Genomic DNA, 22,330 nt, shown 5'->3' with positions numbered 1-22,330 from the left:
TAGTAGCTGCCATTATGTGACAAGAAGAACTACTACTACCATGTAAGATGTAGTACGGGTAGTGTTAGCGGGTTGCCTGTGCAGCAAATCCAAATCCAAACGATTTTAATTTGTTGTATAAGTTATAAGTTATGACTTTAGGTTAAAACTTTAGTGGATACAGACTCAACCCAACTGACTTGAACAACTTAAATCCAGTCAGACTGAAAGCAGTAGTCAAAGACAATCCTGGCATGTGTCTCCCTCTAGTGTATAAATGCTGTAGTGCTCTGATGCTGCAGGTCACCTGTAGAAGTGCAGCATGGAAATGTTGTGCAGATCAAGTCATTGTCAAGCAGCCTGTGATACAGTGTACACAGCTGGTTAAGGTCGATCTGTGACCTAGTAGAGGAATCAATTCATGATCCTGTATCAATATCTCAGTAAGCATGTCGCGTTCATGTGCACCGCATAAAATCGCAAATACGTAGATCGCTACTAAAAAGGCCTACTACACTGATGAGATACTGATGAGATATGTTAGGATTTGATCCTACTCAGTGAAATTCAGAAAAAAAAATACAAATAAAATAGCTATACACTTCCTCTTTCACTTATTCCGCTACATATATGTACTGCAGCATATATACTACAGCCATCATTCTTCCAGAGATTCTACCAGACTAACTGAATTTCCCCTCGGGGATAAATAAAGTGATTTTGATTGATTTTGATTAATTGGTATGATGGATAATTGTAATACACACATTTTGAAAATAATAATAATAAAAGATAAATAATAAAATAAGTAAAATAAAATTACAGTATGCAATCTATTATTCGGCCAATAAGAAGAAATTTAATTAATTGTATTTTGGAGAGAAAAAATAACGGGAAATGTGTATGCCTTAGGGTTTATGTCATAATAATAATAATAATAATAATAAACTTTATTTGTATAGCACTTTTCTTAACAAAGTTTCAAAGTGCTTTACAGGCAAGAGATAAAAACATAGTGGAAGACAGAAAAAATTACAATAAAACAACAAAGCAAAGTAAAGTGCAATGCAGACAAGTTGGAATCACAAATGTCAAAACATAGAAAGTGGCACGAGCTGGGGGAGAAAAACAACCAAGAGATTGAGTAGTTATAAAGGCTTTGCGATAAAATAAAGTTTTCAGTAGGGAATTAAAAGAGGCTAGTGATGAAGACTGTCTGACCTCAAGGGGTAGAGAGTTCCAGAGACTCTGGGCCCTAACAGCAAATGCCCGGTCACCCTTGGTCACCAGCCGGGATCTAGGGACCACCAGTAGAGCCCCATCCACAGATCTCAATGTACGCATTGGGACATAGGGGACCAGAAGATCAGAGATATAAATAGGGGCAAGGCCATTTAAAGCTTTAACCGTGAGTAAAATCATTTAAAAATCAATTCTGAATAAAATGGGTAGCCAGTGCAAAGCTGCTAAAACTGCAGTTATGTGGTGATATTTTTTGGTTCCTGTTAAAATTCGGACAGCAGCGTTGTGCACCAGTTGGAGTTTGTGGAGGGAGCTCTGACTGATTCCAGTATACAGTCCATTGCAGAAGTCCAGGCGAGAGAAGATAAAAGCATGTAAAACCTTGTGTAAGTCAGAATGGGATAAAAAGATCTAATTTTGGAAACGTTTTTAAGCTGGAAGAAACAAGACTTTACAATGCTTTTTACTTCAAAACAAAGCTCAGCATCAAACATAACACCCAGGTTTTTAGCAGCCTGCTTCAGGTTCAGGGAGAGGGGACCAAGTTGGCTTTAAAGCAGGTTGGATGCTTTTTTTTTGGACCAAAGGCTATGATGTCCGTTTTATTTTCATTGAGTTTTAAAAAGTTTTGTGACATCCAGCTCTAGTAGGCCTATGTGATCGGAACATGACAATACCCATATATTTAGAGCCAAAAATAATATTATTAAAAGACTATTTTCTCCGTCTTCTCAATGCATTGCATCTATGTTATCACAAAAGATGCACTGCAACTTTTGCTTTCAGAAAAAATAGATTTTCTGAGTTGTATTTACAGTATTGGGAATTAATCACAAAAGTCGGATGTTCCCTGAACGCAGCACTGTTGGATGCACGGCCCCTCTTCCGCCGCGTCAGAGCGAACATGGCGGTGCCCCATGCCGTGGTCGGTGTGGAGGCAGGCAACAGTGAAACCGGACTGCTGCTGCCAGATCCAACCACCGGCGACGTGAAGAGACCTCAGTTCGGGACCCGTTTCCTCACAGACCCGCGGCAGGTCTTCCAGCACAACGCATGGTGGGTCCTTTAATCCAGAAACCCCCAAGCAGACAGATGTTTGGGGTCCATCTCTGTCAGAGCTTCTGTCCCCTAGCCGGGGCTCTATCTTTACTCACCATACACTGTGTATGTTGCATTAAAGCCTCATTGCATTATTTATAAGATGGCATTTTGCTGATTTGATTGTATCTAACAATGAGCAATGTAAAAGCTATTGCTATGTTGTTCATGGTGTATGTTTCGCTTGTTAAATGCATAATTCATAAATCCTCTGATCATATAACTGGCCATTGATAATGTAATGTACTTCTAATAATCATATGTGTATAAAATTATGATAATCTAGTAGTATGACTGTATTATTTTGTCTAAATTGACAATATACCCAAAGTCAAATTCAAGATTTTTTAAAGCTTTTCCAGCACCTTACAGCTGTGGTAAAATATGCATTTATATACAGTACATACAGAACAGTGATTTTAGTACATCGTTGTCACTTTAAATTTAATTTTATTGTGTTATAAGCAATCAAATTAATGTTTTGTGGCAGCGTACATGTGGTGACAAATAAGAGAAAAACACAACAAAGTTTCATATTGCTTGTAAGTAGATTTTTCATCCTAAATAACTTTAATTTCAAGCATGTTATTTGAAAGTACCAAGCACTTTTGAAACCTTGAAACATTTTTTTTGTAATTCAAGTGTTTTCAAGGATTTTCAGCACCCGTAGGAACCTGGCAAATGTCCTTTTTCACTGTGGTTGTTTTGTTTTGTATTGTTTCTTTGATTTTCTGCAATGTTCTTTATCTATAAAAAGGGTTTAAGAATACTGGATGTTACATGCTAAACAGATTGTAAAGATACTTTAGGGAAATGTGTGATTTTGAGCTGCTTCCATATAACATGCAATAAGATTTAAACCAAATATTTAAAGCTGCATCTTTTTGTGCAGTTCATTTTATGAACATCAGTTTATTAGTAGGCATATGTTTCCAGATATTAGAAATAGAAGATATGTTATCTTTATTTCACAGCACTGTCTGAGTATCACATGAAAACCTTAAAAAACTTGGGATTACCAAGTGTGTCTGCGCTGTTTAATAATGAATAATTAATCTCTGTTGTCTACAGGGACAATGTGGAGTGGACTGAGGAACAAGAAGCATCTGCTAAGAAGAAAGTCTCAGAAAACAATCAGCCACTACCGACTGAGAAACAAGGTACTGTTGTTGTTGTTGTTGTTGTTGTTGTTGTTGTTGTTTTTGTTGTCAAGACAACCGCTATTTTATATAAGATGAGAGAAGATAAAATCAGACTTTTTTAATCCCGCAGTGGGGAAATTAAGTTGTCACAGCAGCTCAAGATACAGACACATATAGATATAAAAAAAAAATTAGGAATATAAGAAATAAAACATATACATACATTTTATACATGTCTGGCATTTATTAAAAGTATATCTTTTTTGTGTTTGTTTTCTTGAAAGTACTTTGCATTTTACAGATATTGCACATTGGAGAAAATACATTTTGGCATGTTAAATAGGTTAAATAAGTTGTTGCATGTACTGTAGTAGTATGAACATCAATGAATAAATATATTTAAATATATGCTCGCATTTTCATTTCTTTTTAGTTTTATCTGATCAATATGCGAAAAGATACACAAATGGACCTTGTTGTTGCTAAACGTGCTAGATTATCTTACTCTTTACTGTTTTGCCTTTTTCTTCAGAGGAATACGACAACCGGGCAAATGAGTTCTGGAACGACTTTTACACCATCCACGAGAACCGTTTCTTCAAAGACCGTCACTGGCTCTTCACAGAGTTCCCAGAATTGGCCCCACAGTGCAGCCAAAACCATGAGTCCCGTCTCGAGGTCAAAGAGGACGGTCAGCAGGACGGTCCGGATCAAGAAGAAATGAAGGAGGCTGCAGCTGTGTGTCACACTGAAGGGAACATCCCTGGCTCCTCAGCTTCATATCGCATCCTGGAGGTGAGAGATTAATTTGAAAGCTAAATTTAAACCAAAAACATAAAATGACAAAGCAAAATGCCTGGTGTAGTACTTGTGTCTGTTTTCAGTTCTGTTAACTGTCTGTTAATATGTTTTCTTTTGAAAAAATTTACAACATATTTCAGTGAAATTTGGTGCATTGTTAACATGTTTGTTAATTATATAAAGCAACAAAAAATAAAGGGATAGTGCATAGTTTAAGTGGGGTTGTATGAGGTTCCTATACAGAGTCAGTGTATCAGCTCAAGCACACCCACAGTTTGGAGAAGCAGGCAAGGGGGAGTAGCAGCAAAATGTATTTTAGCCACCTCAGAGGTCAGTATCAGTTGAAGTGTAATCTATATTTGCATCATTTTCAAAGCTTTTTTTGCCCTCAGACAGCCCTTTACAACAGAGAACTGAAGCTGTTCTATCCATCTGTGTGTGCTCTCTTCAAAGCCACCAGATTTCACTGAAAAAAAAAGTTTTACCTTGAACACAGGAGCTGCTGGTCTACGGCAGCCTCAATTGGTTGGTCCTTTGTCCTTTGTGTGTGTTATTGTGTGACTTTGGTGTTTCAAAGGGTTGGTTCTGATTCACAGAAGTCACACAATAACACTAACAAAGCAACCGATCGATGCAGCGGTAGACCAGCAACTCCTGTGCTCTGTGAGGTAAAATTTCTGTTTTTGTCGATGGAGTCTGGTGGATTTGAAGAGAGCGTGAATAATGGTAAAAAGACATTTTGCTGCCGCTGATAAGTATCTCAAATAACCCCCCTCCAATAAATCCGAACTATCCCTTTAAATAAATACAAATATAGCACATGTTCCTTGATTGTCTAGTGTGTGTATTAATTTGTTCCAAATCTAGTCCTAGTTGCGGATCAAGCATTTGTTGTAGAGAAGTGAGGGGTCTCCTTCTAAACATCATCATTCTCTGTTTACTAAAGAGCAAAGAGTGAAATGTTTTCAGCCCTCCAGCCTTCATTATCTCACTGATGGAGGATGGATGGCTGCACCACAGAGTGGATGGCCAAAAACATTTTGTGCTGATTTGTTTTTTGTTGAGTGCAGCCTGCTACATTTCTACTGATCACATTGTGGTGTCCATTATTACTTTGACATTTTAAACACACAACACACTATTTTTTTGCATAACCTTGGTGCTAATAAATGCATTTTCGAGACATGTTATCAATCTTTTTGTCAGGATTTATTCTCCTGAAACAAACTTTTCTACTTAATGTGCTGGCATTTCACACTTGGTGCAAATTGGAGTAAACAAAATAAATGCCATATTAATGTATGTTTATTTGACAGGTTGGCTGCGGTGTAGGCAATACAGTTTTCCCAATACTGAAGACCAACAAGTAAGTAGAGTGAAGGCATTGCCATGTCGTGTTAAACCAAGCCAAACTCTGCTTCCATCTTACGGTGTGCACTTAAAGGTATAACTGCAGCTTTGCTCTCTGCAGTGACCCGGGACTCTTTGTTTACTGCTGTGATTTCTCCAGCACTGCTGTGGAGTTAGTCAAGGTGAGATGGGATTAATGGAAGGATGGTGCATTGATGGATTTATTCATCTCTAGGGTTGTGGGCTAACTGATGAATTAACTTTGCTGTCTCGTCTTCAGACTAATCCGGAGTACGACCCTGAGCGCTGCTTTGCCTTTGTTCACGACTTGAGTGATGTGGAAGCCAATTACCCCGTCCCCGATGGAACCCTTGATGTTATAGTACTAATCTTTGTGTTATCAGCGTTGCATCCCAACAAGTATGAACTTATTTCTCCGTCTTTCTTCCTCTTTTCTCTGAGTTGTGTAATATAGCACTGGTTGTGTTAAAGTTTCACCCTGTTTCAGGATGCAGGCATCCATCAGCAGATTAGCGCGGCTGCTGAAGCCCGGGGGAGTGATGCTGCTCAGAGACTACGGACGCTACGACATGGCACAGCTTCGCTTCAAGAAAGGTTAGTCAGGCTGATGTTCAGCAAGGCTCCGGTCCAAATAGCTGTTCAGAACATCCAGATCCAGAAAGGTCCATTATTCATGGCCTTTAATAGTGCTTATCCTGGTAAATGTGTTTCACTTAGGTCTATTTTTTCTGGCAGCAATTCAGAAATGAATGCTGCATTATGTCACACTGGAGTAACTTTCTGTGGTTGACATATTATACAAATTTTTAGGCTCATACTCGTATTTTGGGTTTCTACTGGAACATGTATGCATGTTTTAATGTTTAAAAAACACTATTTTTCTCATACTGACTGTCTAAATATACCTGTATTCACCTTCTCAATGAAACACTCTTTTAGCACCTTCCTGTTTAAGCCGTCTTCCCAGAAAAAGGCCAGTCTGCTCTTATTGGATTTCAAGAAAATTATGGTGCACCTTTGCAAAGTTAGTTCTCAAGCCGTGGATGGAGATACATAGATGGAGGCAGACTATTCTAATTAGCCTTCATGTAATATAGGAATTGGAAATAAATCTGAATGTCTTGTTAAATCCATTGTTTTCTGATCTAGGCAGCCCATAAACAAATGGACATGTACGAGAGAGTGACACAGGAGTGGATTTTCATTTGTTTCTCATCCCACTCCTTCAAGAAATATCTCCTATCCTGTCAAAATCCCATGACAGGGTAGCATAAAATACCTGTTCCCGCCCCAATCCCTGAGTCCCGCCCCATCCCGTTCCCAACCCAAAAAGCCCTCACTAAAGAGCACAAAAACATAAATAAACACATTTGCACAGGGTCTCTATACTTTAGTCTGGCTGCACAAGACCTGTCAGACGTGGGGTCATTATGCAGTACGTGATGTAGTTCACTGCAGATTAAAATTACATTGCATTAATGGTCAGTGTTTATTGAATGTGTGAAATAATATGTATGTTGTGTCCCTTCACTTCTTTTAGGAAGGTGTCTGTCAGAAAACTTTTATGTCCGAGGTGATGGAACAAGAGTGTACTTCTTTACTCAAGGTAGAAATAAAGACATATTAATACATATTTATTGAGATTGTTTTGCAGAATTGTTCTTGATATATGAACGTAATTTTGTGTCTGTATTTCAGACGAGCTCCATGAGATGTTCGCTGAGGCCGGCCTTGAGAAGGTGCAGAACCTCGTGGACAGACGGCTCCAGGTGAACAGAGGCAAACAGCTCACCATGTACAGGGTGTGGATTCAGTGCAAGTACCGCAAGGCTCCAGCTCAGACCCAGGGCTGAGCCAAATGAGAGAACCCGTCTGGCTTGACCTTCACCTGAACCACAGCTGAAAGCTCAAATCGAGGCGATGCTTGCCTTTTTCTGGGGGATGTATGGAACTGACAAGCTCTATTGTGATAAAGGGGGATGCAACTGGATAGTTAAACGCTTTTAAGGCTTTACACTATCTTAGCCGCTATAATGATGATGGACTTGGTTATAGTGAGTGTTTCGGATGGTGCTATACCTACAAGAGTGATGATTTCTCATTTTGTGCCGATATTATTCAGAAATCTGAGAACGGGCTGGTTACCCCTGTTGAAATGTTTTCATTCTGCCAGCCAGATGCCGTTTTTAATGAGGTGATGTTTTGAAAATAACGGCATGATTTTTAAGACGACTTCATGACCTTTTTGTACATTCAAAATTAATAAAATCTAAACTACAAATCTGTTTGACTGTGTTTTAAAGTTGCACTCAAAATTTAACAAAGGAATCACTATAATACTTGCTTTGCACACATCACTTGAATGTTTAAATCCATGTTCATGCTTGAATGGCTGCTAAAAAAGACATTAATTTTGCAATCTGCTTATATAAATTTAGTGCGTGGGTGTCCACATCATGGGAATGGCAACTTTCTGATAAGTGATCATTTTGGTGGTTGCCTGGGTGGGCGCTGTAAATTATATTGTGTACGGAGGGATTTGCCATTGGTCCAGACAAGAGATTTGGGGCAGGCGTGGACTGAGCGAAGGTGAAAATACTTGAACAATCTCACGAGAAAATATGAGATTTTACTGATTATTGTTTACATTGTAAAAACATGAGAACCGAACCGAATCGATCCGGATTCAACTGAAACGCCTGCAACAGCACAACTTCCGAAACAGATTGGTTTCTTCCCTGCGGCGAGGAGGGCGACTGGAGCCGAACTTTGTTTTGATCGAGCTGAAAGCCAGGACCCGAAATTGATCTCACCACCGGGGGAGGAAAAGATAGGGGTAACTAACGCTAGTTTAAAGACATCATTTATACCTGGGGGGGAAAACGCAGAATCTCGAGGGTCGCCATTGTGTGGAAAGAGATACCCGACACAGGCAACGGTATGGTCCTCAACGAGAGGGATGTGATGGGGATCCCCGCTTAAGGAGCGCAGCGAGGCGGGTTTGGGATACCCGGAGTTGTCGAGGCCTCCGAGGGAATCCACCGTCGTCTACCGTGAGCTCCACCCCGCAGTCCCGCGTCTCGGTCGGTAACAGTCAGCACGCGAGGGTCGCGGCTGTGGATGCGGCCTAGCCAGGGAGGGTCTGACGAGCACCGGGGAAACAACGGGAACGGTCTCAGTGTTAACAACAGGCCCTCCGGAGGACCGAGAAAATATTGAATTGCAGTAAGTATCTCGTTAGGTTGTCGAAAAAAACATAATATATGTGGACTGGGCTGTTTGACGATGAGTCCAACAACTGACACTACAGAGCCGAGATGCTTCTTTCTGACAGACGAGTAGCCTGTTGGCTACCTAACGCTAGCTGTCTAACGGGTGTTTGCCAAAATGATTTAACTGTGGCGGACAGTAGTTTGGGTATTTGTCTTTTTCGAGTCGTTATCAAGTCAGCCAACTGTTACTGAGCCGACTAATTACATGTCCCCCTGTTTAGGTTCATTACTTGACAAAATGAGATCTGTTACTAGCTAACCGTTAGCTCTCAGATGGCATTATGCTAGCTAAGTGATGGCTTGTTAGCTCATTTAACGCTAGCTACCTCGCTGATCATTCATCAGTGATGTTTCATGTCGTTATATTAACTACAGCAAGTATAATCTCGGGGAAAGTTCCAAAAGCATAACTACTAGTAAAATGTATCCCTAAACGGACATGACTGCTATAACGTTACACTATTCATATAATATATGCAAGCTATAGATCAGACAGAACAGTCAGTGTTGGTGTGTAACATAAACATTAACCTTTGCACTGGTCAGCAAGCTGGGCACTTATTGTCTGTTGTGGCCTTTTCCATTGCTGTGAGTATACTTGGCAGTTCCCCCATTACTGACCTTTCATAACTCCAGCGCCATGTAACTTGGGCCTATAATGCCATGATGATACCACATGATGCTATAATTTTGCAGGCAATGACTCTACACATCTGGCCCAAGTCTTGATACATATCCAGTGTCCGTTTATTGGATATATTTTAGTGCATTTTAGTGGTGTGAGCATTTTATTGAGTACCAAAGTTGCATGGTTTGTGCTTGCTAAACAACAATGATAGTGGAAAACATCATTGTCAGGCTTATTGATGACTCAGAACAGGAATTTTCCACTAACATATATCTAAAAACAGCCATGACTCATCACAACCAATGCCTTTCGAAACAGTGATCCGTCACTCCCACTTGAATATACCAGACCCAACAACACTTTCCTTAATGTGTGCTCTTGTCTCTGCAGCCATGATGGAAGAACTGCATAGCCTGGACCCCCGACGGCAGGAGCTGTTGGAGGCTCGCTTCACCGGGGTTGGCGTGGCTAAGGTTTGTGTATTACAGCAGATGTCGCTGAGGTGGAGCATGTGAACCCTCTCCTGAAGTACTTGTAATCACAGATTTTTCTTGATAACACATTTTTGTAAATATCTTTCTTTCTTTGTCTCACTCCACCTCAGTATCATTCTGCCATTTGGCCTGGACAAGCTTGGCCCCACTCCTTTTCTTTGTCTGTCTCTGGAGAAGGTTGAGCTGTGTCTGTGTTTTTTGGCTAGTGTGATATGGCATCTCTCCCTGGCTCATGATGTAGAGACTGCATATGCAAGTGGTGATGCCTGCCAAAAAGGCCACAGACAGGACAAGGGTGGTAGGGGGAGGAGGAGGAGTGAAGGCAAAGGAGGAATGCAGAAATAGTTCTTGACCAGGTGTGAGTGAAGGCAGCATTTAGCTTTCCGCCCTCTTGCTTGCTACATGGATGGAGCCGTCTTTGTGGAAGGTGATCTTGGAACAGTTAGGGAGCGAGAGTCAGCGCCAGGAGTGGGCCCCGTGCCAGCCATAGGCAGAGCAGAGCCCAGAGCATGGCATGGCTGCTGCCGCAGAGAAAATGGCGGTTCTTGCTAAGGCATCATGCCACAGCCACCCTGTATTACAAGAGATGCAATGTGTGTACGGGGGGGGAGTGAGAGAGAGAAGTGTGTCAACAAATTGCTACGAAGAAATATTGGTTGGTGGTCTAAAAGCCCTTCAATGTCACAGAGCAGCACAGAGTTTTTTTTCTTGACCTTGAACAGCCCTGTGGCACTGCTGCTCTCTCTATTATCACTGAGTTGGTGTAAAAGAAAGGAATTGTTGTCCTTTGAGAACAAAGGGCTAGCACACCTTTTGGTAATGGAAGAGACGGGGCCTACTAAAATTGTTGGAAAGTGCATTTCCCTTTGAACAAGTCTGATCAAACAACCAAGATATCTGGGAGGGGTAAAACAATCTGTCATTCTTAAATCAAGTAAAGCATCTTTCGCTGGCTTCCTCCAGAGAGTGAGAGGAAAGAAAAGAATAGTTAAGACCATGGTGAACAGGAGAAAAATGGATGACATTATCTAAAGGTGACAGACAGAGGGAGGAATACATCCCCAGCAGCATGCCTAATGTTCAGCCATTTTAGGTGGGTTCAGTGAGGGAGCTCTAGTGTGCTCTGAATGACTAAGTATCTTTCTCTGATTGGACAGTGCCTGCTGAATTTTGATGTGATTCATTTGACTGACAGGCATCACCTAGGGAACGAACATTAGGGCTGATGCAGGTCTAGATTCATGTGGAAAGTTAATGGTGACGGTATTTAGCCAAACCTCCTCATCAGTTTCTCACTCGTTTTATTCTGTTTCCCAACTCTGTGCACTCACTCTAACAAGTGCATGCACACACATAAACACACTTCTACGAATATATCTCTTGCATGTTTTATGCATCTTTTGTATGTAATTGCTCTTTGTGATTTATTTTTTATGAATGTCCACCTCATTTTAACAGGGCTCGGGTCAGAACCTAAATGAGTCATCCAATCAGAGTCTATGCAGTGTGGGCTCGCTCAGCGACAAAGAGCTAGAGGTTAGTGTCTGCTACAAGTGAACACAAGTTTCTTTGCCAACCATCTCTCTGTGCCACCCTATTATACTTGGCTTGATTCAAACTACTTTCCTGACAGACTCCTGAGAAAAAAGCAAATGACCAGAGAGTGAGAAAACGGAAAGCCGACCATTTTGACAGCAGCCAAGGTAAGATGGGTCCACTGTTAGAAATCTCTCCTTATGTTTCCCAAATATCAGCCTCCCTCTCTCTCTGAACTCCCTGTGTCTCTCTCCCAGGTAAAGCAGGTGCAAGGGGACATAAAATTAGTGATTATTTTGAGGTAAGTGGCAATTAAGTTTTCAGTGTTTTTATCAAATATTTCTTGTGTCTCCGGCAAAGCACGCAGTCTTCAATAAGCTTCAGCATTAACTTTTCATACTTACTTTCTAACCCTCTTTTTAAACCACCGTGGTCTTTCCATTGAACTGCTTTCTTCTCTCTTTGCGTGTCTGTCAGTTTGCGGGAGGTAGCGGTCCTGGTACCAGCCCTGCCAGGGGAATTCCACCAGTGGTCCGCTCTTCCCCACAACACTCCCTCTCCAACCCCCCTGTCACGGTGAGCATGTTTGCTCTATGATCTATCTCATGCTTTCTTAAAAGTCTATTAATACTCTTTCCTGCTATTCTCTCTTCCACACTTATTGTTAACATCAGTAGGTCAAGTTTTGCTTAGGTGGAAAGAATCTGATGTGGTCTTTAAACAATTTTTGGCCACAAGTTACAGATTCAAACACACTTGTACAAAGTTCCTGTTAGGGATGTCACAACACCATACATTTAATAGATACCAATAGCAGTCAAATTGCACATTTCTCTACACCATATTTGATGCCACAAAACAAAATCATAAATCCCATGTACTTGAACATAGACTTATTTATTCAAAAACATTTGACAAACAATGGTAACATGTATTTGACAATCTACACTTACATTATTAATGTTACGTTAACACACTTGCATTGTTAATATTACGTTTATCTAAAATAAACTTATTTACCTTGATTTCTTCTTTGATAAGTAAGAAGTCCTTTCGTCCGAAAAGTTGATTGTCACTGTTTTCGTACAGTTTTTTGTAAATGTATTAATCTAAGATGATCCGCCTTGCACAAAAGGACTTCCCGACAAGGCCCTTACTATTTTATTTTTTTGCTATCCTCAACAACTGTGGTGGAGTGCCACCACAGTTTCAGAATTTTGTCATCAACTTGGTACCAAAGCATCAGTTCTTGTGACGTCAAAAGTTATTTCAAAAGCTCTGGAACAATGAAGTAGAATAATATGCTGATTTACAACCCTGATTCTGGAAAATTTGGACGCTGTGAAAGAACATGAATGAATTAAAACAGAATGCAATGAGTCATTCAATCGAACACAGTGGAAAGATATTTAATATTAGAACTGTCCTGATTTTTATTTTTAATTTGATTGAATATGTATTCCGTTTATTAAAATATCTCACAGCATTCCAACTTTTTTGGAATTTGTGTTGTAAATGAAAGTGAGCACATGTATGCCGGCAGTCAAGTAATAAAAGAAAATAGCTTAGATGAACCTGTTGCACACGTCCGGTGTTTGGTTCTCTTTTTTGCATGTTCGAGGAAAAGGAGGCCCTCAAGTAATTGAAATAAATTTGAGTGTTCTTTCAGTGACAAGTCTCACATACATCTGCTTGTTTATTTGAGTTGCTACAGTTATTGGTCATTGTTTTCATGCAAATTTAATTCTTTCGATTGTTATGTTTTATCGTGACTAGCAGCTGCTAGTGTTGATAAATTCTTAAATGTGGTGAAATGTGTTCATTAAGAAGCCCTCTGTCTGTAATGTTTCAATAGAATAAATGTTTTTCCCTCCCAGGTGCAGCAGGGAAGTCCTTCCTCCGTAGGCTCGGCCAACACAGAGCACTCGACATGTTCACTGAAGCCTGTTTCTCTTCACATGCTCCACAAAGCCACACAGGTACATGACATGCCATCAGGCATCAGTTCACTGGTGTTTTTTATTGCATTTAACTCTTATAATAATTTAAAAGGCAGTTGTTAAATAATTGGTATGTAATCCAATTAATGTGAAACTGTAAGAGTTTGTTATATGGGACTACCTGTTGTGCTACATTTTGAACTGATGGAGAATGATCCACCATTAACCTGAACACTGTTTTTGTGCTCAATGTGTACCCTGTAGTCTGACCTTACTATAGAGAAACTAACAGCAATGGAGAACAACAAGAACTCTGACCTGGAGAAGAAGGAGGGCCGAATAGACGATTTGCTGCGGGTACTAATCTCATTACATTTCATCACTGCTACTCTGCCTGCCATTTTTAATCATTTTGAGAGAAAACATTTTTTTGTCTTGGTTTTTTCACTCAAGGCATGTTAGAGTTGACACATTCCTTCTGTCTGTACATGTATAAACAAGCTAACCGTTGGTCATTTCTCTTTACCTGACCTTGTCATGCTCGTTTGTATATTCTGCTCCAGGCAAACTGCGATCTGAGGAGACAGATTGATGAACAGCAGAGGATGCTTGAACGATACAAAGAACGCCTAAATAAGTGTGTCACCATGTCCAAGAAGCTGCTGATTGAAAAAGTACGTTCATCTAATATCATTGTGACTTTTAAAAAAAAAAAAAAAATCTTACCAGTTTTAGAAGCTTATTCAAGCCACATGGAATCAACAGCACTGGTCTGATGCCTGTATTTCTTCCCTTCCTTCAGTCCAAACAGGAGAAGATGGCGTGCCGGGACAAAAGCATGCAGGACCGGCTTCGACTGGGTCACTTCACCACGGTGCGACATGGAGCTTCTTTCACTGAGCAGTGGACCGATGGATATGCCTTCCAAAACCTTATCAAGTGAGGACTTTCATGTTTTAATTTTAAGAGTATCCTTTTAACTTTAAGATTACAAATGTGTGTGTGGCACTGAATTAGAGGTGGGGGAAAAAATCAATACCGCAATATTTTGAGTGACAATATTACATTGATATTTAGCATTAGTATTTTCCGCAGGCTGTATCGGCCTCACATCATATCAAACTAAAAGATCTAAGGAATCTATAGGTCAGGATATCATTTCGGGAAGTTGTCGAAATAATGCTGCAAAGTTAGGCTTTTTTATGTTTCATTAAAATTCACAGCAGTGAAGCTTAAAGTTGAGGAAAGTTTGATAAAATGCTGCAGTTGTTGTCATCCATACATGTTTGATATCAGTTGAGTTCAGTTTGACTGAATACTTTGTTGCTCAGTCTGTGGGTTTGACTCTCATTGTGGAGAAATAAAAAGACTGAAGTGAGATGAATAGACTGAGAATTTTCTCTTATTTGACAACAATTCTGGATCGAATTTGCACTTAAATAGTTAATTCGCATGAAATTGTATTGGGATAAAATCGTATCGTGGGACCTCTGGGGATTTCCACCTCTATACTGAATGCAGAATAATATGCTTTATACATAAAAATCAATGAAGCCAGAATGCTTACAGTCGATCACACACAAACTGGTAAATGCATGAGGTCTGTATGTCATTGCTTTGTGTCGTCTATTTTCAGACAACAAGAGCGAATCAATTCCCAGCGAGAGGACATTGAAAGACAGAGGAAGCTGCTGGCCAAACGCAAGCCGCCCTCCATGGCTCAGACTCCACCTCCGAGCCTGGAGCAAAACAAACGCAAAAGCAAAACCAATGGAACGGAAAGTGAAACGTACGATTCCTCTCTTTGTTATTTATGTTCTCTTTCGTACCAGCTGTTTTCCCCTGCATGCATGATCGCAGTTACCCATGATTGCCCTCTGTCCTTGCAGGTTATCGCAGGCAGAGTACCACGAGCAAGAGGAAATCTTTAAGCTAAGACTAGGCCATCTTAAGAAGGTAATGTCTGATGTGTTTTTGTTTTAGATTACCATGTCTATTGTGTTGTATTTTTAAGTTAATTTGGTATCTGCAGAATTTGATATATATATATTTTTGTCCCATGTAGGAGGAAGCAGAGATCCAGGCTGAGCTGGAGAGGTTGGAGCGAGTGCGAAACCTGCACATTCGCGAGCTGAAAAGGATCCACAATGAGGATAATTCTCAGTACGATTTCTCTTTTTTTTTTATATGGTTCTTTTCGATTTGTCCTTGTCCTGTTCAGTTGCATAACATGAATTATTTGTCACCCTGTGCAGATTCAAAGATCACCCCACGCTAAATGACAGATACTTGCTGCTCCATTTACTTGGACGGGGAGGTTTCAGTGAAGTTTACAAGGTGAGAGAAACGTTATCTTCTCCTGTTAAGGCAGACCCACTTCTTTTCCATAATAGTTTATACACTATAAAGACATTCCAGTCTCGATTTTTGAATTAAGGTAGTGAAGACTTTTCCTCAAACATCCTGTGTATGAGACTGAGCAGCATTATAACTCAGTTACTACAGTTTTTCCTCACAGTTTGGTGTGAGCCTTGCAATAACTGCCCATTCTCTACTTCTTAAGAGTGATTTTGTGATGTTTATTCAAGTCTGTGGTAATTTCTGAGGTCACTGATTGTGGTGTTAAACTGGTGAAAACAAACTTAAGTGGCTGTGCTGTGCATACTTTGGAAAATATTCAGTATGCGTGTTTCATTACATTACACTAAGTTGACATCATCAGCATCTCCAAGTAAATGATTGTGCCAGAATGTGAGAGTTGTTCCAAGAATCTGCTGTCATCGCTGTAAAAATGATGAATGAACACAGCCATTTAATGTGAAGCAAGAGCCTCGCTGCAGTTAAAAGAAAGTGGTGCCAAAAGCAGTTCCTAACTAATACGAGACATTTATTTTCCAGGCCTTTGACTTAACAGAGCAAAGGTATGCTGCGGTCAAAATCCACCAGTTAAACAAGAACTGGAGGGACGAGAAAAAGGAAAATTATCACAAGTGAGTCCTATGCAATTTTAATGAAATACTACTGTATTTGCAGTGGCTATAAATGATGGTCCTTTCATTATTCATGAACCCATCAGATTCACTGTGTAATAACCACATCTCAAACCAATGGTGTAAACGTTGGATGTGCTCTTTGTTTCAGACACGCGTGCAGAGAATATAGAATCCATAAAGAGCTGGACCACCCACGAATAGTTAAACTCTACGACTACTTTTCGCTTGACACTGACTCGTAAGTTATTTCTTTTTTAAACAAACGTGTGTCTTTCACATATACTCATGTTTGTGCAGATTATGTTTAATTGGAGCCAGTTATCAATATTTAGAGCCTTAACGTTGTTTAAATTTGCTGTAATGAATCCTGCTGACGTGGATTAAGGACTTTTCCTTGTTTCGGAGCAGGTTCTGCACAGTCTTGGAGTACTGCGAGGGCAACGACTTGGACTTCTACCTGAAGCAGCACAAGCTCATGTCAGAGAAGGAGGGCCGCTCCATCATCATGCAGATTGTTAACGCCCTGAAGTACCTCAATGAGATCAGACCGCCCATTATCCACTACGACCTTAAACCTGGTAGGTCTCTTAAACTTCACAAGCTTATATGACCTTGTCACAGTTTTCTTTCGGCAGTTCTACTTTAAAGTAAATCAGTAAAAGTGCTGGTTAACACTTTGCCCACGACAACTACATAAATGATTATTTTTGTTCTGGTGTTTAACATTTATTATTTACAAGCAGCTTAATGTGCAAACACAAAACAATTTTTGGGCTCCTTATTAGGGATGGTAATAATTAATCGATTATTGATTAATGGTCGTTAAGAATTTGATCATTCACATGGAATTTTTAATTGATCTGTGTATTTTTTTATTTTCATCTCTGACTGTGTGTCAGTACTCACTTAACTGAAACACTGCCGATCGTTCAGTTCTGCGGCCTTACGCCAATAAGCCAATGAGCTGAGAATTAAGTTGGATAAAGCTACAGTTTGCAAACTGAAAGTTGCAATAACAATTATAAAACATACAGAAATACAAGAGTATTCATTGGGAGCAAAACTAGCTTACTGTATCAAATCTTGCTAGCATGAATTACTAGGTTTAATTTTATCAAAAACTTGTTTGAACACAAAACACATTTATATATGCAAGATTACTGTGAAAACTAACTTCATGCCTCTTCGGGGGCTAAAACATTGAACTCCTTGATGTTATCTTTACAGTTTAATCTAACTTGAGTTAGTTTTAGACAGGAAGTAAAAGTATCCGTTATCAAAAATAAAATGTATTTTATTTTGCGCATGTATGCATGTTTTATACATACTGGAGTATATAAAAACATAGCTATTAATGAATTAATTGATCATTAATGTTATAGATGCTCGAGTTGACAGGTTTCTTCCAAACGCCCATCCCTACTCCTTATAGTTATGATATATCTTGAATCCAGTGGCTGTCCATTATTTCATTAAGATTGTCTGATCGTGTTTAATTGGTGCATTCAACAGAATTGAGTCATCCGGATTATAAGTGTCATGTTTGTCTCAAAATGTAAATGTAAATCTGAACTATGCAGATATTTTCTTTCATGCTCGTAAATCCCTTCCTCCCCTCACTCAGGTAACATTCTTCTGGTGAACGGCACCGCCTGCGGGGAGATCAAGATCACAGACTTCGGCCTGTCGAAGATTATGGATGATGACAGCTACAACTCAGTGGACGGGATGGAGCTGACGTCGCAGGGAGCAGGGACATACTGGTGAGATTTACACTGGAAGCTGCCACCGTGCTGCAGGGGTGCCACCATCTGTGATATAATGAATCGTGCTGTTTATTTTTATGACCAAGCGTTTGTCCTCAAGGGTCAAATTTATATTCGGGAGTCATGGCTGAAATATTTCTTTATGCCTGCCTTGCCACAGCGCACTGCGTTACAAAGTAAAAGTCATCATTTTGCTGTGTGGAGGCTTTTTATGCTGTAGAGGAAAAAAACAAAATGACAGAATCTAAAGTGGGAAGTGAGTGTTTTAGCAAAAACACCTCAAACTTTTTGGGAATTATGTAAAGAAATAAAAAAAAAAGGTGTACAAAGTGCAAAATAGAAAATTTGTATTGTGATGAATGACTCTTTGGGTTTCAGCACCTTCCCAACTTAACACTTTCAACCTTGCTACACAATGCAAAAATAATATAGACCATATCTAATATATCTGTAAATATAAATGATGGAATTCCCTTTGTATTGCTTTGGAAAATGCTGCAGCAGTGAGTTTTAGGGCTTGGCACACAGAGCAATGTCATACATGGTTACTATGTCTGACAGCACACTGGATTGGCTCTAGTTTCCCAGAAGCAGCACTGCAGGCACAACAGTTTTATGGCTCACACATTTTGCAGGAGAATTCATAAAACATGCAAGTATCAGACTTATTAACACGTGAATATTCAAAAGTAACAATAAACATGTGATTGTAATCAGTATCTGCTTAAGTTGTTTTCTTGATGCCAATATAAAGCTTGTTTTTCATTGAGGATCAACCTCGTTCACATTGTTCGCTGTTTTCATGTCACAACTACAGAATGCAGCTTGAAGCTCGACATTATAATTTTCTTGTTTTGAAACTGATTCATATTAATGTGGCCCTCCCATTTTTTTTTTTTAGGTACCTGCCCCCAGAGTGCTTCGTGGTTGGGAAGGAACCACCCAAAATCTCCAACAAGGTGGACGTGTGGTCCGTGGGAGTCATTTTCTACCAGTGTTTGTACGGTCGCAAGGTAGGAGACGCACACTGCAGAAAATACAGGCTGTTGTCATGAACGGTTCCTCGTTATTTCTACAAAACGTAATGCACTGAATTTGGAAGCTATCCAACAATATAGATGCATAGATGCATCAGGGGTAGACAGGATATGAGGTGTATGGCACACAGCTAGGGCTTTGACCCAGGAAACTGGTGTTTGTCTCCTGTTCTTAACTCATGTTATACATCAGTGATGTAACTGCATCCAGTCATTTTGTATAGAAGTACTTATTTTAAGCCTAACCCTGTTCTTAACCAGAAGTGGTTTTGTTGCCTAAATATAACCAAGTAGTTCTGTGTTACAACACGTTTAAAACTGCAACCATCACATAACAACATTACATGTTTTTTTTAGTCCCCCCCCCCCAACTTTTTTTATTGGTTTACTCAACAAAAACAGACACAACATGCAAGATCATACAGATAACAAAACTGAAAATAGCTAGAGTGAAATAATTTTGCGAGAGAATATATGCATTGAAAGGTAATCAAGAGCATCATATACTTAAAAAAACATTGCATATGTTTTTGTAAGAAATTATACGATGCCGTTTATGAGAATACCTTGTGAAATATGTTGCAATAAGACATTTAAGCTATTAAGTCGGTGACAAAGTCAATCAAATGGAATAGGGATAATTTCCCTGGGTTGCATGAATGTTTTAATTTGTCTTTTCTCTCTGCTCTTTAGCCCTTTGGCCACAACCAGTCCCAGCAGGACATCCTGCAGGAGAACACCATACTGAAGGCAACAGATGTGCAGTTTCCCCCTAAACCAGTAGTCACACCTGAAGCTAAGGTACTTGACTCTATCGCCTCACTGTGGAGGTCAAAGATGTACAATAAAACCAAACACTCTCTCTTTATGCTGTTACTCCTCATGTTCACATGCATAGTTTAAGGTTTTGTTTTCTTTTTCAATTTTTAATGTATGTATATTTATGAGCTTCTTATCTTTTTACCAAAATATTGCTTTGCCTGATATCAGCGCCTCAGATTTGTATTTCATCAGTCATTCTAATCTCCCTCTGCCTTCCTCCAGGCCTTTATAAGGCGCTGTCTAGTCTACCGTAAGGAGGACCGCATCGACGTGCACCAGCTGGCCAGTGACCCCTTCCTCCTGCCCCACATCCGCAAGTCGGTGGCCTCCTCGGGCACCTCGGGCATGGCCGTGGCCTCCACATCCAGCTCCTCCAACAGCAGCGCCTCAAACTGAGCCGATGCCTCTTAACTGACTGACTGAACCGTTTGGGGGACTGGGGTGGGGCGGGGGCGACGCCACGTTGTGTCCTCCCTCCCGACAGCATCCCGCCTTGCCATGAAGAGAAAGAGAAACAGGTCAGATGACGGCAAGGGGTGGGTGAGATGTCATGGACGGGTTGGGAAGGGAGACCCACGTCACTCTTCACCCCTCTCATGTCTACCCATCCCAGCCTACCTGTCCTCCTTTCTCAAAGAGGTGGCATTGTTCTGGGGGTCAAAGCCCTGGACAACTCACGCAGTAAAGGGGCGAGGTTTGGCACTGTGTTAGTGAAAAGTGGGGTTCAGTGTTTGGGATTTTTCTTTTCTGCTTAAAAAGAGAAAATAAAAAGAAGTTTAGAACTGCTTCAGCCAGATGGAAAGGACTGTGGAAGGCCTCATACCCATACACACTCACACACACACCCATGCATGAGCCATTCTGGTCCAAGGTAGTCTGAACTCCCAAGCTCAAACATTTTGTTTGTTCTCATCTCCCTGAATTCAATTGAGAGAACCAGTCTGGCCCATTATTGTATTGAACCCTAAACATCTATGGCACTATGTCACCCAACCCACTGTTCTGGGATCCCCTGCCCCGCTTAAATTCCAGACCTAGATATTTTGTGACAAGGAGGGACAGAAGCTACTATTCCCCTTCCCCTCTCCCTCGTCTCCTCGTCAAACTGTGACCAAAGCTTAGAACTTCCAGCTGGTGGCAGTGTTCCACCTCTGTTTTTATAATGAAAGGTTTTAGAGTCGTGTTACTTGATATGAAGTGGAAGCTGTTGAGAAATGACCCCTTTTACATTTTTTTTAAAAAACTTTTCAATTTTAACCAGTTTTATGGAGAAAACTGTTGTTTTTCAAGTTGCCTTTTAATTAGAACTGTTATTGTTTTGATTGACCCCCTACCATAAACACACATATTTATTTAGGTATGTTTGAATTTATTTTTGGCCAATAAAATGCAAGGGACTGGTTTACCTAATAGTACTGTTGGGGGAGATTGGGCCTTAGCAGAGAGTTGCATAAACCATTAAATACTATTGGTTAAAATGTGTTTGTTCTGGGCTTCTGTCTGACTGCATTAACCATCATTGCTGTCATTGTGGAATAACCTTGATTAACTGTAGTCAGTAGTATTATGTCTATTAGTTTTTTTCACCTTTCAGAGTGTAATTATTGTTATGGTCTTTCTAGACTAAAATCAAATATATCTTCAGCCTCACCTAGCTAGCGTTAAGTTATGTTCTCTGATAAATGGAACAAGCAACTCGTTAAAGGCCAGAAAGCATCATGATGAATGCTTTCTCATTTATAAATGGAGGACTGAAAGAATGAGATTGCAAGCAGCTGATATTAGTTTCCCCCCATAGGGCCACTAGGAGGTGAAGGACAAAACTAATACAAACACCACTTTAAAAGCCGATATTCAGGAGGCTCTTTTGTCTCTGTGGTGGCATTTTGAATGATAAAAGACACAATGCGAACAACTGCGATGTGAAACTCCACAAATTGAATACTTGCCCATGTACTCGCCCGTGGAGCGAACCTCAAGCATTGATTTTTGTCCTCTTTCTGTATAGCTCTCTCTTGACACTTACGGTACATGTTTATGGATCAGGATACATCAGCTTTTGGCTGTCAAATCGATTCGTCCATGCTTTCATTTTATACAGCTTTGAAAGCAAAGTAGTCACAATCTCCCTCTCCCCAGCAACAATCTAACTTCTCTAACAGATAAAATATGTCTCCAGCATGTTCTGGGTCTGAACTACCGATCAGTC

The 22,330-nt window shown here is 40.2% G+C and overlaps 2 protein-coding genes across 2 annotated transcripts; both read left to right on the top strand.

The window, feature by feature from the left end:
• The first annotated feature begins 2,125 nt into the window (after positions 1–2,125).
• Positions 2,126–7,914, top strand: mettl2a (methyltransferase 2A, methylcytidine). Its single transcript, XM_059347357.1, has 9 exons — positions 2,126–2,277; positions 3,391–3,479; positions 3,994–4,256; positions 5,579–5,628; positions 5,734–5,794; positions 5,893–6,032; positions 6,121–6,227; positions 7,174–7,239; positions 7,332–7,914. Exons 1-9 carry the CDS (start codon positions 2,126–2,128, stop codon positions 7,484–7,486), a joined length of 1,083 nt encoding a protein of 360 aa, XP_059203340.1. The 3' UTR covers positions 7,487–7,914.
• A 244-nt stretch (positions 7,915–8,158) lies between these two features.
• tlk2 (tousled-like kinase 2) lies at positions 8,159–21,591 on the top strand. The gene is made up of 21 exons (XM_059347356.1): positions 8,159–8,858; positions 9,924–10,006; positions 11,486–11,563; positions 11,661–11,730; positions 11,821–11,864; positions 12,041–12,139; positions 13,441–13,542; positions 13,768–13,860; positions 14,067–14,177; positions 14,306–14,442; positions 15,140–15,292; positions 15,393–15,459; positions 15,569–15,666; positions 15,759–15,840; positions 16,402–16,493; positions 16,645–16,734; positions 16,905–17,074; positions 18,121–18,259; positions 19,164–19,275; positions 19,993–20,100; positions 20,344–21,591. The coding sequence occupies exons 2-21, from the start codon at positions 9,926–9,928 to the stop codon at positions 20,515–20,517; spliced, it is 2,100 nt and encodes a 699-aa protein (XP_059203339.1). The 5' UTR covers positions 8,159–8,858; positions 9,924–9,925; the 3' UTR covers positions 20,518–21,591.
• The last annotated feature ends 739 nt before the right edge of the window (positions 21,592–22,330 follow it).

Source organism: Centropristis striata, chromosome 13 (assembly GCF_030273125.1).
Source record: "Centropristis striata isolate RG_2023a ecotype Rhode Island chromosome 13, C.striata_1.0, whole genome shotgun sequence".
NCBI lineage: Eukaryota > Metazoa > Chordata > Actinopteri > Perciformes > Serranidae > Centropristis > Centropristis striata.
The sequence above is the reverse complement of the archived record's forward strand: the minus strand, read 5'-3'. Positions and strand labels throughout refer to the sequence as shown.